This window comes from Takifugu rubripes, chromosome 7 (assembly GCF_901000725.2).
Source record: "Takifugu rubripes chromosome 7, fTakRub1.2, whole genome shotgun sequence".
In the NCBI taxonomy this organism is placed as follows: Eukaryota; Metazoa; Chordata; class Actinopteri; order Tetraodontiformes; family Tetraodontidae; genus Takifugu; species Takifugu rubripes.
The window spans coordinates 3364592-3382797 of NC_042291.1; the positions used below are offsets into that span (position 1 = coordinate 3364592).

Genomic DNA, 18206 nt, shown 5'->3' on the forward strand with positions numbered 1-18206 from the left:
GTCACAAATATGTCAATGCCTGAATCAACAAATATCTTGTGCTTTAAATGATTTAGTGTCCTGGAAGAATCTTGACAATTAACTTCCTTGGTTAAGGTTTCTATAGAGAGAAGCCTGCGTTTTATTTTGAAGACACAAAGAACAACTTCCGTGTTTACTCCGCCGTTTCCTGTCTAACTTGACGCAGCCTGTTTCAACGTCCACATTTTCTCACCCCATGTCTCCGCCCTCTTCCAGCCCGTGCTGCCTCCTGCTTCTCTTCCCGGTGGAGGTGAGGATGAAGAAGATGAAGAAGGTGAAGACGCCTTTTCTGTGTGACCTGAGGAACCAAAACTCATCACTTTCACGGACATTTGTGCGCAGAAGGTAAAGACGCTGCGCACACAGCGAGCGGCTGGTGCCAGTCTCCAACAACAGTCTCAAGTTGAGTTCATACGGAGCTTAAAGTGACAGATTTTGAATATAAAATAAATTTTAAAAGCTACTTTACCAAAAACCTTTATGTACCTCCAAGGATAAGTCCACAACAGTGAAAATTAAACTTTAATTAATTGGTGTTCAGAGGACCTGACAAGAACAGCAGCTTCAAGAACCCTCAGACATGAAGCTGTAGGGGAATCTTCCACCTGGAGGGAGGCAGACAGAACTCCAAACTCTAACACTGCCTCTTGCCTGTGGACCCTTTGGAATAAAGGTGTCTCCTCACCTGCATCCCTTCTGCTGCTGCCTGTGTTTACATCAGTTAATAAAGGAAAGTGGGCTCCTTTCAATCACACGGTGGTGCCAGTTTGTATTGATTGTTCCACTGGTGATGACTGGCCACAGACCATCGATAATCTCTCCGCTTCAGCCACTATCAAGGTCACATCAAAGAAACCAAAGCGAAAAGTTGTCTTGTGCATTCACCATTCATCAGTCAAATCAGATAAAATGAAAAATGAAACTCCTGTCACTGAAACCACAGGACATGAAATGTGCATTGTTTTAGAAAGAAGGCAGGTCAGTGGATCCATGAGACATAACTAATGGGTTCATGCTTGTCAGATTATTCTGGGCTGTTTCCAGCACATATGCTCACACATCCCATGTCATCCCAGAATCATGCTTCTGGCCCTGGAAGAATACTAGCTTTCCTGCTAACAATGACGTGTCAGGCCCTGTTGAAGCGTTGAAGCAAACAAATAAACACTTTTTAAAGAAGTACCATCAAACGCCTTTATTGTTTGTTGTACATTATCATATTGTTCATTGTGTTTTTATACTCTATCTATGCAAAACCTTCTGCAAAATCTAGCTATGTTGGTAAAGAGACATGGAAGACAAAAAACAGAAGGAATTAGTACATTTTTAATTAACTATAAATACTGTATGATAACATTTAACTAAATATAGTTCTCCTTACATTACACATGCACCAGATTTTAAAGAGCTCCGGTGGTGACGTCATGACGCAGGGCACGCTGCTGACGTGGACGTAGGGAAGTGGCCGCAGCGCTGTGTTAGCTCGTTAGCGCATTAGCTCGCTCTTACCTTCTGCAGCCTCTGGAAGTGCTTAATAACGTGATGTGACTTGACAGCTTTAGTGCTTCTGACGCAGAACGTGGATTTGGCACAGGTCGGTATGTTACCTTTGAATGTTTTGGCTGTAGCTTTGCAACAGAAACCCACATGTTGACACGTTAGCTACCACCGGCTAATAGATAACTTTATACTTCGTACCTGTACATAGACATATAGTAACTAATTTGACTACAGACAGTTGGTATGTTGGAGGAATTAACTCAATTAAATCAGCCTGTCATTAAATCATTAAACACTCTCCAGTGGACTAATTTCTACTAGAAAAAGTCCTCTGTGTACATGATATTATTTCCTATAATTTTTTGTGAAATCATGAAGCCTAAATGACACACACACACACACACACACACACACACACACGGAAGGCAGGGCCTGCACATTAAAGTGTTCCATGTTGTCTGCAGTTGCTTCCCAGCATGTTTGCACAGTAACAAGTGTGTTTGCTGAAAGACCAGTATGAATCCATCTTCAGTAAAAAGTTTCTGTAGGAAAGCTAACCAATCTTTGTTTCCACAGGTATGGTGGAGAGCAGCAGTTTTTCTTTAGAGAACAGTGCCTCACCATAACAGCAAGCATGGGGAAGAAAAGGATCTTAGATGTCTACAGAGCCCCGTTTCCTTTATATTCTGTGAGAGTGGACCCTAAAAAAGGGCTGGTGGTGACGGCAGGAGGAGGAGGTGCTTCCAAAACTGGCATCAAAAATGCTTTGGTAAGTACTGAAGAACTTCAGGGTGAGAGCAAACAAGGTGGGAGTATTAGGGGCTAAATGCAGCCTGACCCTTGCCCAGTCACTACTGGGTTAGGCTCCAGCACCCCTGACTGGACACGTGCCTCAGTTAAGGGTAAATATACATGTTAGAGGGTCAACGTAATCAGAATTGATTGAACAATGATAAAAGCTGAAGTCCTGGATGTGCTGGGGAATCACAAACATGAATAAGCTGGAGTTAGAAAGGGCGTCCGGTGTAACGCAGGACCCAAACATGTTGACGCCCTGTAAAGTCGTGTTTACTGCCTCAGGCCTGTCAGCGTGTCGTGCTTGTTGTTTCAGCTCTTCCTGGATGTGCAGCTGGTGGGAGCACACCAGTACAGCGCCAGCCTCCTCCACTCACATGACACCACCACTCGCGCCACCATGAACATGGCGGTGGCCGATGGTGTGATCGCTGCAGGACAGGATGGGACCTGCTGTGTGATGAAGACTCAGTTCTCCAAGCAGAACCAAGGAAGCAAAGCGGCTGCTAACGGTGAGAGCTGTGTCCTCTCCTCCACCAACGATGCTGCTTCTCAACCAGGAGTTTAGGAGAGGTTCAGTTGCTGAACCTTTGTTCCAGCCAGACCTCTTAGCTTATAGGTGCATCTCCAACAAATGTCCAGACCTTCATTTCCTTTTGGTGTGTGCAGCCAAGAGCGAGCAGCAGGGTGAGGTGAGGCGACGAGCTGGGAAGGGAGAGAGGAGTGGAGAAGATGGAGCGGCAGCACCGGAGGAGGGGTCTCATATGAAGGATGAGTCTGTTCACCTGTCTGTGAGCACTTTGGCTGAACTGCAGTCAGACCTGAACCCTCAAGACCCCCTTCAGAAGGTGGTCAGGTTCAGTCCTGACATGAGCCTTCTGCTGACTGGAGGCACAGACGGACATGTCCGAGTGTGGGAGGTAAACAGACCTGAGTGTGGGTGGTGTGCAGTGTGGGCCAGTTGATACTGAGATGAGGGCCGCGGTTGGTTCGGAACCCACAATTCTCATAAGCTGGGCCAGCGACCACTGAAGCCCTGCGCTCTAGAACCGCCATCTTGTTTGTTGTCTTATTTACGAGTACATTCATCTGAGGATGGATTTCATGACTTGTGGTTTTGGCCCTGCTGCAGTTTCCCTCCCTGAAGAAGAAGTTTGACTTCAAAGCACATGACGGCGAGATTGAAGATTTGGACATGAGTCCAGGGAATAAGGTGAAATATTCACTCTCTGCCTCCTTATCACTCTGATTACCTCAGTATTATTAATGATGGCCTGTTGTCCTGCAGCACCTGGTGACTGTTGCCCGGGGCTTTTCCTGCAGCATATGGGTTGGTAACCAGTGGGCTTTGGGTCTTAAATGGACTGAAACCAAGCCTGAAATACCCGATAAGACGTACAGATATTTGGCTTGCCGGTAAATGCAAGTTCTGAATGAGATGCGTGTTGCTCATATCCACCCTAAAACTGTCACGTCACCTGTGCGCGGTCTGTGTTTGTTTATCTCAGGTTTGGGAAGGTAGAAGATCAGAAGGACGCTCTGAGGCTGTACACAGTTCAGATCCCCCATAAACGAGACAGGAAACACCCACCTTGTTACGTCACCAAGTGGGATGGGAAGAGTTTTCTGCCCATGCTGACGGCTCCTTGTGGGACTGAGGTCATCTCCACTCTGGCTGTCAGGTGAGTCAGCGACTATAAATCACACCTGTGGGCCGCTCCCATGGCCCTGTTTCACTTGTGTGGTGGGGAAAAGCCTCTGAGCTAGCTAGCTAGCTGTGGACCTTCTGTGCTTCGATCGAGAGAGCTCCCCTAATGTTCTGGAATCATCGCTCTCTTCTTCTGCTCCTCTCCCTCCATCACACGCTGTCTGCCTCCAGTCTGTCAGTTTGGATCTAGAGGTCCTGTAAGACTTGTTCCTGCCCCTCCTGTCTGATAACGCTGTTGGTGTCTGTGCACAATGCCAGCCTTGTGGGTCACTTGTGCCTCTTCTGTTATTTCCACTTGGTTTTATTGATGATCTTCTCTTTCGGTCTCCATCTTCTGCCCATGGGTTTGGGCTGGAACACGGATTACTGGTAAAACGTCTGATTGTTGTCTCCACCAGTGACTCTGGAACATTCCTTGGCCTTGGAACCGTGACGGGATCTGTGGCGATCTACATCACATTCTCCCTGCAGGTAAGGAGGGTGCAGATGTGCGGAGCCTGCGTGCGACTCTAAACCTGTGTGTTTGCGTAGAGGCTGTACTACGTGAAGGAGTCTCATGGGATCGTGGTGACGGACTTGGCCTTCCTGCCCGACTCGCTCAATGGAAGAAATCTCAGAGGGGACAATGAAACGGCCATGTTGAGTGTAGCTGTGGACAGCCGATGTCAAGTACACGCCGTCCCCAACGCCAGTAAGCCCCGTGTCCTCGTCAGCGTCGTCTGAGAATCGTCCCGATGCCGAGCTGATTCAGTTCTGTGCTCCTAGGCTGGTTTCCCGTCTGGCTGGTGCTCGTCCTGTGTGGCCTCATGGTGGTGGGAGTCATCCTCCTTCTACAGCACCTCTTCCCAGGATTTTTTTAAAGCGAGTTTGTCTCAGCACAGGTCAGAGTTGACGGAGCTCAGACCAGCCCTAAAGTGAGCCTAATGTCAACGGTACCATCAGCAAGGTGGCCAGAAAGACCTGCTTTATCCTGGTTTACTGGTCACCTTATCACCTAATCGCCTGGACTTTCAACATTGTGTGAAAAATAGACAGTTGATATATTTTCAGTGCTAGCAGAGAAACTCGTCAACACCAAGAGTTTGATTAGTATTATTAATTAGCAGCAGTGTTGATGTTTATGGGTCAGAGTGGTTTGGTTAAATCTCTCATTCCTCCTGGAAACATCAAATGAATTATGAATCTTTGCCATTTTATCAGCACGTTAATTTACATCTTTGTGTGGATATTTGACACAGTGTCCATTGGCAACATCAGAACCGCCTGTTGAGCAGAACTTTCAGCTGGACCGCTGACAGCTCGGCGTGTGTTAGACGTCTCTGGGCTCTGGACTCGGGGTTGATCCTCTGGGGCCAGCTAAGCCACCACGACCTCTCCATCTGTCCGGATGTCTGATAACTGATCTTTACTGGGGGGCTAAGGGCGATGAATCTTTCGTGGCTGAGCTCTTTTATTGACATATTTAATAAATGTAAAACATTTTAGGAATTACCGAAAGCCTGAATCGCGTTTCTCTCAATAATTGTGTTTTTTTTCCTGCTCAAACAAAGAACCCTGCAGGAAATGCCTCAGATATTAATGTGAATAAAAGCAGCAGCTCAGCATCTGTCAGTGGGGTGTGTGTGTGTGAGGGGTCTGGATGAAGCACTATGTCTTCAGAACCAACAGAAATCTTCATGCAACACAACTGAGGAGTGTTAGAGGGGAATAAAACAAACTCTCTGTTCTTCACCTCCCCAAAAGACATCACAGTCTAGCTGTCTTCCATCCACCCCGCAAACAAAGAGCAGACGTGATGTTCAGCTGAGGAACCTGGGGAACCGGCCTCAACATGAGCAGCCCTTAACAAAGAGGTTCTCTTTGGTGGCTTGAGATCATTCATCTGCATTCACTTTCAAACACTTGTGGAATCTTGCTGGGTGCAACCTGAACGTGCACGTGTCTTCCTGGAGGACTGTGCACAGCGGAGGGTGACGCCACATCTTTGATGTCTGAGCGTGAGGAGCCTGAAGCAGCACTGAAGCTGAAGATCAGTATGTCCCAGCAGGTGGCGCCATCGGTCTGTTAAAGGTGGAGGAGGCGAAGGGGGGCAGCCAGGCTGACCCCAGGTCAGCAGCTTGACCATCCTGCCCTCTGATTTACACATTATACTACTGCTACTACACATCATAAAGAGTTTATCTCTCTTTAGCACTATACTCTCAGCAGAAAACTACAAAGAAACCAAAACATTGTCTTTTGCTCCATGATTAAATTATGTGATTGGAATGTGTTAATAGCTCTGAGATAAGTCTTCATTCTCCACCACAGCAGCTAAAAGCTCACCGAAACATCAACTGTTTGATCAGACTCATGCGAGTGGTTCAGGGTTTATTTAAGCCCCCGTGACCTCTAGATGACCTCCAGACAGGTGGAGGAGACCAGAACCACCTTGGCTCTTCTGACTTAAGGTCTAGTGTCATGACTGAGATCATCTCATACAGATTCTGATTGATCATATTTGGCCGGAAACCTTGAAAACAGGTCTTCATGACGATTGTGTCACCAGAATTAAGAGGAGATCCGTTTCCATAGACTTGACTTTATATTATTAGTGAAGGAGGGGATGTCATGGTGATGCTATCATCTCCTCTGCATGGACACTCACAGCGCACCACCACTGGAACCAAAGCACCTCAGACTGGTTTGACTGCGGGTTCTATTTCGGTGAAGACGTTCCCAACACCCACTCACCTGACTGACAAACTCGCTGGGTTTGAGGAGAAAACCAGAAAACTCACTCATGGACACATCCTGCTTCCATTCTGGTAGGAGCTGGAGTAGGAGCAGCAGTGCTCCTCCGTGCACGATGACGTCCGTTTCTGACAATCATACGATGAGACAAGGAAAATGACAGGGTGAGTGGGACAAGTGGGTTCCTCCGCCTGCCTGGAGCCGACACCACAGAGCCCCTCTGAGGTCAGACAGCTTCAGAATCACCCCGGGAGCATTCTGGAATAACCCTGCATCACGTGGGAGCCGCAGACCAACATCAGACCAACATCAGACGCCTAAATGGGCTGCAGTGGCCAACATCTGGCCATTGGTGTGTGAATGTCACACACTATTTCTGCTGCCTCCTACAGACTAACACAGTCATTTCCCACAGATGACGAACATGTGGCTTTACTACCGTACAACACACACACACACACACACACACACAGACCTGATACGTCACATTTTTTCAGAATACCCTTGAAGACGTGAAGAGGGTTTAGATGGTTTCTATATCCGTATGTGTGTAAACTCACAGCTTCATTGATCTTTAAAGCAGTTTAGATTTAGAGATTCAAAAGAGGACCAAACTCTTTGGCTCTTTAGTTAATACTGCCTCTGGAATTCTGCACGTGCATTAATCTCAATATGAAGTGGACACACAAGAGTGTTTTTGGTGTTTGGTGTTATTTACAACAGCCTCTGACAGGAAGGATAAAGATCATCTTTATTTGATCCCACAGTGGAGGAATTGCAGAGCAGCTCAAACCGGGTTATAAAACTAAGGAGATGCGTGAAATCTGAGCCGGTCTACAGGGTCGAGCAGAGAGCATTACCATGAAATGTTTAAGGACGGTTGAGTCCTTGAACCTCCTGGTGCTGCTTCTTTAGGGCCTAAAGATGTGACTGATGCTAGAATGACTACAGTAAAGGTGTTTTCACAGGAGACCTTGAGATTTGACTGTTCAAAGGAGAAGCCATCTGAGATAGACCTGCCCTCTTCAGTCTGATGTTTGGCTTACAAACAGTGAGGTGAAGGGTTGTTCGATTCCAGTTGAAGTTATTCTTTATAGCAGGCCTTTCCTATATGAGCTGGACAATGTGGAAGCTATTTGGAGGATCCTTGTAATTTTAGACCTGGAAAGCTTTATGTGCCACTGAGCGGCCTACAGAGGAATGAAGTGGGCCCCACCTTTCTGGATCAATCCACATTATTTTCTTTCACATTTCCATGGAAAAAATGTAGGAAATGTATTTTCCCACCACTCACACACTTTCTCTATCAAGGGAATTTCTGTTAGCTGATAGTTATTTAATGCTCTCTCTAAAGATATCCAAATGGTTACATTGAAGTCCTGATTCGACATCAGCCACAGATTCAACCATGTGAGTCTGAAAGGAGAGCAAAGTGCAGGAGGGGATACTTTAGTTTAGCCTGAGGTCTGGACTTCCATTATCAACTGAAGCTGAAGCCTAGTGAGGCTCTGGTGGAGGCAGGAAGGTTAGAATGATTCACAACATTTGAGCTTCCACACATCTTCGAGGTTTCCCCCTGATTCATCTCTAAACGTCTAAAGCGAATCAGGGAGTGACTGAAAGAGGAGTGAACTGATCTCAGCAGGCCTCAAATGTCCAAGCTTAAGCAACAACCCTGTGAGAGCAAAGAGGAGGAGAGCTGGGCTTCAGATCATGATATGATCCCCAGCTGAAATTCTATTACATCTGATCCTCTGTCAGTGTGTTTACTGTGCAGCTCTTCTCCACAAGGATTCTTTGGAAACATGATCCACAGACACAAAATAAATAAAACTGCAACACTCGGACTTTTAAACATAAGTGTACAGAGACAACAAAGCCACACAGCACAGGAAGCAGGTCTGGCACTGAGATCCTGGATTAAAACCTGGTTAAAGACCTCCCAGGACCTCAGACTGGGCTCAAGGTTCTCCTTCCAACAAGACAACCAGCCTAAACTCAGCCAAGAACACTCAGGAGTCCTGAGAGGCCTGAAAATGCCCGTCCAACCGTCTCCAGCCAACCTGGTGGAACCAGAGAGGATCTGAGAAGAGGACGTCACACTCGATGTGCAGCAGCAGTGAGACCATAACCAGAAGGAAAATGAAGACACTGGAACTGGTTCCAGTGGATGGAAACAATCCATTAATGTTGTCTCCACTGAAGATGAAGATAAAAAGACTTTGGATTCTGCTACAGTGACTCTTTAAATGTGTAATACAAACATCTATCTTGAAAAAATCACTTGAGTGTCAAGATCATATTTTAGATGTGTCCTTTATTATTTTATGGATGTTGTTTCTCTTGCAGCTTCTTTGAGCCTTTCCTGCCACATCATGGCGAAACCTTTCATCTGACCTTTGAGACTGAAGATCAAAGTTAGTTCAGACAAAAGCTAAAGCAGCTTTGATGTTTGGGCTTCATGTGAATATTATTACTACCTCGATATTCTTATTATCTATTAGGAATTGGCTCTGTTTGTGTAGGTGAATGAATTGAGAAGATGTTGGAGAATCAGGACCAAGAAAACCTCAGCACTCTTCTACAACACAACCGACTGCTCAGGAGGACCTACAGGCAGATGAACGATGAGCTGCAGGCACTCGATCACATCCTTCAGCAGAAACAACAAAGGAGCGTCCCTACTGACAACAGCTGGGTGAGTTCACTGCTGCCCACCTTCTGGTTGGTTCAAGAAGAAGTCCACCTTTTTACACCTGAGGAGCTCCAGTACCTTCAAAGGTCCAACAACCTGCTGCACCAGTTAAACAGGACGTTGGCCCAGTTCCAGATGACAATGTTCAAAAAACTTGTGGATATAACAAAACCCGAGAAGAGACCTGAAAAGCAAACCCAGACTAAAGCCGAGTGGCAGACCATGAAGCGTGAACTGGAATTACAGCAGGAGAAGGAGGAGCTGCAGAATGAGCTGGATCGACTGAACTTTGAGATGTGTGTCGCTAAAAGGACGGAACTCATCACTCAGTCGAGATACAACAGTCTGAGGGCTTGGGTCAGATTGACAAAGTGCCACAACAACAGGATGCGCCGCCTGCTAGAAAAGGTGATGGAGAACCAGGTCCTCCTGCTGCAGGTCCGGATACTGGAGGAGGAGTTCCAGCATCGGAGGTCAGTCCTGCTGCGGGTTAACGTTGAGTTGTGCTCTCTGACATTCTTTCTCCCATCCACTCAGCGAAATTTGAGAATATGTGAGGCTCACTTTCAATTGTGAATAACCCTGATCAATGTAAGCTAGCTGTAACTATGGCGACTAAACTGATAGATAATAGTGAATATCTGGCTGATGTGAACCTATTTTTAACCCGTTTTTGACCGACAGGAAGGGGAAATGACAGGACCGAGTCAGGATGGGCCCGCAGGAGGAAGCTTCTGAAGAATCCAGCTCCTCAGCATCTCCATCCCTGGGGGGGACAGCTGGTGTGACAGTCCTGGGAAAGAGTAGAAAAGGGTGCTCATGCCAGCCTTCCTCAGCAGCGCTGACGTCTCCTCCCCCCACGCAGGAAGCACCAACTCATCAGTGGAGCCGTGGCACTGGAACAGCTCAGGGAGTGGGAGGCCTCTGTGGAACCTGTCTTCAGTAGCCTTGAAAACACACACACACACACACACACAGCACAGTGGTAAAACCTCAAATACTTTGGAGGCAGATTTGACACACACGTTGTAGTTGGTTACCTGAAACGCCGCTGAGTCCTTGTTTAGAAAGCTTGAAAGTGCAAAAACTCCAGCTACATCAGGGTGGTAGCGACACGCCAGGTGGAGGGCCATGGCTCCACCCATGGAGAACCCCCCTGTGATTAGGCGTCACAAATGAAGACAGGACAAAACTGTTATAATAAAATGCAGAAATCAAAACTACACACGTAAGAGAAGCTTATTTTCTGTGTCAAAAATCCACATTAGCCTTTATTTATGGAATCAAGCAGCTCTTATTGCTCCAGACCTCTCCCACGGCCCTGACTCTTGTGCTGTCTTCTATATCTGGGAAATCAGCACGCGACATAGTCACGATTTGTTGCTGTAAAAACCGCCAGGAAGCCCACCAAGAACCCCCGGCTCATTGGGGAGGTCTGCTCGCTGGTCTGGCCAACAAATCCATGGGCTGTTAAAGTTTAGGCACTCACTTCCTGGTTTGGAAGCTGCAAAACATCCCTATTTTGCCAGAGACCTATGACCAAGGCAGGACCACTAGAATCATCAGGGACCCTCATCACCCCTCCCTCCTGCCTAAAGGAGCCTTACTAGCAGGATGCTGAGCAGCCTCCTTCCACCGGTAGTGAGGAGATACGACCCCTGCTAGTCCCCTGAAACAGCCTGAACCTGAACGCACATTTACACACTCAACAAACTAGTTGGAGTTTTTGAGTTGAGTGTGCTGTTATGCACACCAGTGCAGAAGAAAATGTCCTAGAAATCAAGTCAGTCGAAATGAAGAAGCAGCCGCCACCATTTAGAGATGTCAGCAATGAGAGGGTAAGAAACTCACTTGCATCGCTGCGATAGAACGCACAAAGAACCTCACGTACGCGATGTGGATGTAAGAATGATGGTGTGTGAACGTGTTCTATGTCTACGTCCTCCAGAGTCTTCTCACCACTGCCACCCAGGCCACATGTCAGTCCTGGTCAGCATGAAGGTCAGCATGCAGACAAAGCTGCTAATGGACAAACAGCCTCATGTCTGAACAAGCAGGAGAGCTGACAGAGCCTGTGTTTACCCAGCTCCTTTCCTATGGAACCACCATCTCGTCTAGAAGGTGATAATCTCTCCTCTAACTCCCTGGAATGATGAGCAGGTTCGCTGTGCATGAAGACGATTCCTGAGAAACACTTTCCATGGAACGCCGTTGAACTTGTCAATCAGTGTGTGAGTCAGTGGAGTACATTCTGCATAAATAGCAGTCCAGAGTGACTCTGCTGAGTATTTATAGCTAACGACAAAATGTTATGATTTAATGAGGTCACATTTCTGCAGTTTCCACCGAGCATGTGTTTTTTCACTCACTTTCTGTGGAGGAGACCTACGGTAGTCCTACCCAGTAAAACTCACAACCATTCACTGGTGACAAAACACAGTATTTCCATGTGTTGTGGTGGTTTGATTCAACGCTCGGAGACTTTCAGAGAGCTTTTCCTCCTCCCATCATATATACCGGTACTAGCAATGCAACTCTTGTGCTGAAGCAACTTTTCTGGCAATGAATGCAGAAGCACATGGCGAGATTCATTGGACTGATTTGTCTTTAGCCATTATTTTGAGTATTCTACTATTTCCATCATGTTTTATCTATGGAATTTTCTGTTGTCACTTTCCTAATTTCAGCAGGACCTGGTCTGGCTCCACACAGCAGGACCGTTTCCCTCTGATAAATATACTATTTACTGTATATTCATTGTTTGACCAGTTTGAACTCTCTCCAAGGCCAAAAGAAAAACAAGAATATAATATGTTTCTGTGTGGATTTCTGTTTGTTCTACCTCTCCTCTCCTCTACCTGTCCTCCTCCCTTCTCCTCTCTCTCTACCCAGCCCCCCCATCAGCAGGAGGGTCCCCCTATATGAGCCTGGTCCTGCTCAAGGTTTCTTCCTGTTAAAGGGGAGTTTTTCCTGCCACTGTTGCTTGTTTGGGGTCAGGCCCTGGGATTCTGGAAAGTGCCAAAAAACAATTTTGATTGTAACAGATGCTCTATAAATAAAGATTGATTGTTTGAATCCCACAGTTAGCTGGAATTCCAAAAGACTTTGGATTGAACTTCCAAGAAGAGGATCGACCACTTGTCTGAGCCGATGTGAGATGAGACCAATTGAACAAATAAAACACACTCGGACGCCAGTCTGGCTCTTTGTGTAGCCTCTCATCAGGAGCTAGAGCACAACTAAAACGAAATAAAAATCCCTCTTTGATGGGTTCAGAATCTTTAGCAGCCTGACAGCAAGCAATAAAGGAGCTTGAATTATGATTCTTTATGCCGTCAAACGCAGTAGCATCAAATGCCGTCATCAATGTGGAGTGGGAAACAGAATTTTCAAAGCCTAATGTGGATTTAAATTATTGGCTCTTTAATGTATCAAGATATATTTGTAATTTGCTGAGAAGGTCCTTCGACACAAACCGACACTTTGGAAGAGTTTTCCTTGGCAGAGAAACACCAAATCAAAACCAAAGTTCTGAGCTGATAACCCATAAATCTGAAGATCTAAGTTTAATCATCAGCTTCACAATCAGGAGAGGAATTAGTGATGAGAAATAAAGGAAAAGCTCACATTCCAGAACAACCCAGCCTGTGACCTCCATGAAGACCAGAGACAGACCGATGGCTGGTCCATCAGGCTGCTGCTCACAGACGTGCACTAACTCAGCCAGATGTGACCACACCTGCAGGACAGGGGGCACGATGGCCAATGACCTTAAATGTGCTGCAAGACTACCTGAATACCAAACTGTGGAATTTTACAAAGTTTGTCCCTTCTTTAAAAAGCAAACAGAAAGTCCCACTAAGAGCAACGTGTCCCTGCTGCAGTGTGGACACAACGTGTCCTGGACACTCACTCCGCTGTGGTTCTGAATGAAGCGGGTCTATATTTAGTAACAGGAGCTGAGAAGGTGTGTGGCTGTCTGAGCAGACCCGTCCTGGTCAACACCACTGAAACAAGGAGTTGCAGCCGTTATGTCCGCAACACATGTGGACGGGGATGCATTCAATGAGAGAAAGGGGCTGACCCTTTTATTTTACTGTGAGACACTTGAGGACAGGACGTCCCCACAGTCGGGCGAACGACCTCACACCTGTTCTTTCTTTTTGTTGGAGCAGTGAGGAGTTTAAAGTGAGTCCCTACCAATGATGATCCTGTGTGTGGGGATGCCAGCCTTGACCTCCTCCTGAATAACAGCCCCTAAGCTGCTGCACATCGTGTCGATTGACTCCAGGTGTTCGGGACAGTCCCTTGAGATCTTGTAGCGGTCAAACCAGACGGTGGACAGAGCCCCTCTCATCGGTGTGTACGGCCTGATCCAAAACAACATGTTACAGCATGGTAGAACAGCAACACTCCATCATTCCTCCCAAATCAGCATGTCAGCCTGTGAGACCTGCCCCCCCTCCAGAAAAAGGTTACATTTTAGAGAAGTGGACAATTTAGACCACAAACCTTACTGGAGCTGTGGGGTAAATTACTCTGATGTGGCTGAAGGCCAGGTCAGGGGTCAGGATGTCTCGAACCCAGGACCTCAGTCCCTGTCCTGTATCTCCTGGACAGGGAATAAATAAAAGAGGTCAGAAACGCCACTGCGTCAAGGAGGAGTCGTAGGGTTCAACTAAATGAACAGAAGCAAGTTGGACTCTCAGCTCACCTCCAATACCACCTAAAATATAGACCATAATAGACAGCAGACACTCAGCTCACTCTTCACTAATGTACAGCAATTTCACACTTTTGTTGTCTTAAATGTATTTTGAACCGTTAATCTTTGTAGATGTCCTTTATTCCTAACTGAAGCAGTGACACTATTACCAGCTGTTATTCCACTGCTGTAAAACCAACCTGATGTAAAATGATGGCCTGAAACAGGGCCAAAGTCACTTTATAACCGTGCTTGTGTGTAATAAACTGGTTTTCTTTTATTAGATTTGCTGCTATAATATGGGCGCTAATGCAGGTACCAATGTTAGTACCTAGAAATAAAATGAAACGACCCAAGCTAAGATGAGAATAAGCATTATTATTATTAAGATCACCATGATTGTTATTCGTCATTGTTATTGCATTTCTGAGATTATTCCGTTATTCAGTTTAAAAAACAACTTTTCTGAGATCAGAAGTCATTGATGAGTAAAAGATGGCTTAAACAAAGCGTTTCATTTTAAACAGCACTTTTAAAGGATTCCGTGTGTGTGAAGAAATGTGCGCTCCTAGAGAGAATAATGGCGTATTTTGTTCTCTTAAAGTGAGTAAAGATGTGGTTTATTTGACCGTGTTTTTAAATTCCCACAACTTGCAGCTCCGTGCTAATAAACCCGCAAAGAGCTCAGGAGAAACTAGTCTCACTAACTCACTAGTCTCACTAACTAGAGGCTTCGGCTTTTCAAATCTGATGATGACACGATAATGAAGGAATTTGCTGCAGAACCTGAGCCGTGCAGGAAGATCACCGAGGCCGAGTGTGTCCCAGCAGGACTGACCGCACAAAGCTGCAACCTCCTCACAGCGGCCATGACAACCTACACATATCGCGAGAACTCCACAGACGAGACTCTCGTTTGTAGCGTCATCGTTCTCGACGTGAAATAGATTTAGAAAACGTGACGTTTGTTCACACAAAATATAGTTTCTTGCACCATTAGAAAAGAGTAATAAAAAAAACATTAAACTACACTGTTTTGAGTTTTTAATAAAAATATGTATCAATGAACACTGACATTTAGGGATTTAAAAAAACCCAAAAAAAACAACAACAAATTTGTTACTTACTGTTCATAGAATTTGGCCCTAAACCCCCCTGTTAAAAGGAGGTTTTCCTGCCATGGTTGTTGGTTTGGTGGTCAGGATCTGGGTTCCTCTAAAGTACCTATAAATGGTCTGCAGTGTAACAGACGCTGAATAAATAAAGCTGAATTAAGCTGAACGGAGTAAAAAGTTTCACAATGTGCCCTTATGACATTTTTACCCTCTTACCCCATTCATTTTATGTGACTGTGCTCACTATTCTTAGTATTAATCAGATAATCATGCTTGTTTTCCAGTGCTGTAATGTGTGATGGTGTCATGGAATGTTTGCAGCCAAATTATCAGTTAAAATTTGTTTAAGAAGCTTATCTTGTTAAAGCCTTCTCTTTTTTCAACTTGGGTTCTGGTGATTTTCCTTGGGCTTGCTCTCACAGGACCACACAATTAGTGTCCCTTCCCTGAACTTGCACTAATGACGCTGATGTGGGAGGAAGAGTGTTTATACAAGGCCTGGAGCAAATCTTTTATAATTACACGTAGAAATTAGCATAGCACCGCAGCTAATACTTCACCACTGACGTTAGATGGGTCATGACCTTTTGACGGAATCGATTATTTGGGTTGTATTTATTCTCCTAAAGGACTAATGACAGCTGCCAAGTGAAGCTGGACCCTCCTCATCATCAGTAGGTTCATTCATGATTTAATGAGTGATACTGAGATGCCAACATACTCCCCCCCCCACACACACACACCACCAGGGTGTTCTTGGGAGCTGTTTCATATTTTACAGTTGACGTAGCAGAAGTTTAATCCAACAGCTTTTCTCCTTATACTCATCACGAAGCTCCAGTAAATAATGATGTTTTTATCTGACACCTCCCAGCTCAGATGGAGACACAAACCTGTAAGTGCTGAGCTATGGCTGCTGTAAGTGCTCTGTGGACACTCCCTCCTCTAAAATCACTGAAGATTCCAGTTTAACCAGCAAGTTGGTCCAATCAGACTCTCAGAACTTTGGTCAGGTTTGAGTGAAACCAACATGCAGGGTCAGAAATTCCTCGTAAATCTTCCAAGAACTTTCTGCATGCATTTCGTCCTTCCAGGTCTTGAGTGCAGGAATCACATTGCTCTTTTAACGAGAGTTATTCATCCTGCAGTGTTTGTCATCTGTTTTCCTTTCTGCTGTTGGATCAGCAGTACCTGTCTTCAGCGGATCACCGCTGACTTCATTATCCTGCCTCCGCTGCAGTCTGGGCGGACTGCTTTTTCTGGCTGGACATCAAAGCCGCCCTCCTGCAGCTTCACAGTGGAGAATGACATAAATCAACAAACATGAAAGGGCTCTTTTCTGGAATAATAAACTAAAGTACACAGGCTGAACTTTTTAAACAGCAGATAATTGACAGATAGTGACAACAGTGTTGAGGTCAAATTTTATGCTCAGCGGCCTGTGGCATTTACTTTTACCCCCCGCTCCTTCAAGCACTCTTCCTCTTTTCTGCAATCTTTCATCACTGGTAAATGTAGCGTGGCGACAGAATGTTGGATCTGTAGGAACGCGGTCTTGAGGCCAGCGAATCTTTCTGGCACTTTTACCGTATTCAGAGGATTTTCTTTAACATCTAGACACACTCAGGCCCATAACTGAGGAAATGAGGACCGCGTATGTCACGGTTCCACAGATACAGATACAGCAGCGCGGGATATTTAGAGAATACAGTCAAAACACTGTAGATCATCTCATACAGGAGGGCTATCAAAGGGCTGTGACTCCCGTTATCACATGTGCATCACACAAACGTCCCTGCTGGTCACCAGTCATCCAGCTTTATGATAGAGGAAGGTGGATCCTGCTGCAGTGCTTCTGGAGCAGGATCCACCTCTTGTTGCTGAGGCTTCTTTCTGTTTTCATGTGCATAACAAGCTAGTTTATAAACCTGTTGAATCCAAACTGGGCAGTGACAAAAATGAGTGTCACCATTTATCAAGCCACAACATGCTGAATAATAACAATAGCTGAAACACAGAAAAGCTGTGTGGATGTAGAGGATGAGCTCAGTCAGGAGAAGCCCTGCAGCCTCAGGATGAAGCTAAAGTCACATCTGTCAGCTGAACAACACGTAAGGATAGATGACAGAGTCTGATGGGAGCAGTGACACCTACAGGTTTAGTCTTTTACATGCTCTTCAGGTGATCTGGTTGTGTGATGAGGCCCTTAGACACATGTTGGATGTTTTATCACAGATAAACAATAAAGACCATGAAGGTTCCTGACGGACTTGATTCATGAAGTGGTGCTTGAAAATGACGAAACTTCATTCCGAACATTTAGGCCGGCTAATATTTCTGAGTTGTCTTTGTCCTCTACTTGGGAGGCCTTTTATTCTTTTACATTTTATCATTTACATGATAAAGCTGTTGGAAATCCTCGTGATGAAAGTCAGCTGAACATTTTGGTTTCCCAAGTGTTCGTTCATGCAGCCAAGAGTCCAATATCTGCAGGAAAGCTGTCTTGATGAGTCTGGATCATGTGGCTGTTCAGTCAGTCAGTCAGTCAGTCAGTCAGTCAGTCAGTCAGTCAGTCAGTCAGTCAGTCAGTCAGTCAGTCAGCCAGCCAGCCAGCCAGCCAGCCGGCCATGTATGATGTACGATCTAAAGACAACAAAGCCTGGAGCAGAATGCTGCTCTGGAGCCTCCCAACTGAGTCCTTGCTCTCCTCTTTGAGGAGTCTGGTCCCTTTTCAAGCATGTCTGACTTAGTTATTCCAGTGTTGGAATGTTCTTGAGCGGGGAAGAGTGTGACCCCCAGTTTCCACCAGACACACTTCCAGCGTGTGACGGCTGTACCAGGACGGCTGCAGCTAATCTGCGGACATTCTAGCCAGTGTTTGCCTTTCCAGCAGCCGCACCGCAGCTAGTGTTGTGTTTGCCCCAGAACCATCCT

At 45.8% G+C, this 18206-nt stretch overlaps 3 protein-coding genes and 1 long non-coding RNA gene across 8 annotated transcripts; 3 read left to right on the plus strand and 1 right to left on the minus strand.

Annotated features, from left to right (window-relative positions):
• The first annotated feature begins 1455 nt into the window (after positions 1 to 1455).
• Positions 1456 to 5628, plus strand: preb (prolactin regulatory element binding). Of its 3 annotated transcripts, XM_003965742.3 has the most exons (11): positions 1456 to 1615; positions 2098 to 2290; positions 2633 to 2828; positions 2986 to 3236; positions 3449 to 3529; positions 3605 to 3732; positions 3825 to 3998; positions 4423 to 4495; positions 4556 to 4715; positions 4790 to 4905; positions 5263 to 5628. In XM_003965742.3, exons 2-10 carry the CDS (start codon positions 2156 to 2158, stop codon positions 4882 to 4884), a joined length of 1293 nt encoding a protein of 430 aa, XP_003965791.2. In that variant the 5' UTR covers positions 1456 to 1615; positions 2098 to 2155; the 3' UTR covers positions 4885 to 4905; positions 5263 to 5628. The 3 variants fall into 3 exon arrangements, with proteins under 3 accessions (XP_003965791.2, XP_029694741.1, XP_011603464.2); XM_029838881.1 differs by having other exon boundaries at positions 1456 to 1619; positions 4790 to 5628; XM_011605162.2 differs by having other exon boundaries at positions 4790 to 5628.
• A 3426-nt stretch (positions 5629 to 9054) lies between these two features.
• lyplal1 (lysophospholipase like 1) lies at positions 9055 to 15052 on the minus strand. Of its 2 annotated transcripts, XM_003965743.3 has the most exons (5): positions 14944 to 15052; positions 13965 to 14064; positions 13653 to 13822; positions 10493 to 10608; positions 9055 to 10399 (listed from the first exon to the last, which is right to left on the minus strand). In XM_003965743.3, exons 1-5 carry the CDS (start codon positions 15026 to 15028, stop codon positions 10160 to 10162), a joined length of 711 nt encoding a protein of 236 aa, XP_003965792.1. In that variant the 5' UTR covers positions 15029 to 15052; the 3' UTR covers positions 9055 to 10159. The 2 variants fall into 2 exon arrangements, with proteins under 2 accessions (XP_003965792.1, XP_029694742.1); XM_029838882.1 differs by having other exon boundaries at positions 9055 to 10608.
• LOC115250410 (uncharacterized) lies at positions 9275 to 10675 on the plus strand. 2 transcript variants are annotated; one of them, XM_029838883.1, is made up of 2 exons: positions 9275 to 10005; positions 10137 to 10675. In XM_029838883.1, coding segments are annotated over exons 1-2 (708 nt in total). In that variant the 5' UTR covers positions 9275 to 9299; the 3' UTR covers positions 10139 to 10675. The 2 variants fall into 2 exon arrangements, with proteins under 2 accessions (XP_029694743.1, XP_029694744.1); XM_029838884.1 differs by having other exon boundaries at positions 9275 to 9925.
• On the plus strand, positions 11085 to 13721 carry LOC115250411 (uncharacterized). Its single transcript, XR_003888960.1, has 3 exons — positions 11085 to 11290; positions 11401 to 11573; positions 13628 to 13721. It is a non-coding gene; the product is annotated as an uncharacterized lncRNA (long non-coding RNA).
• Positions 15053 to 18206: the final 3154 nt, after the last annotated feature.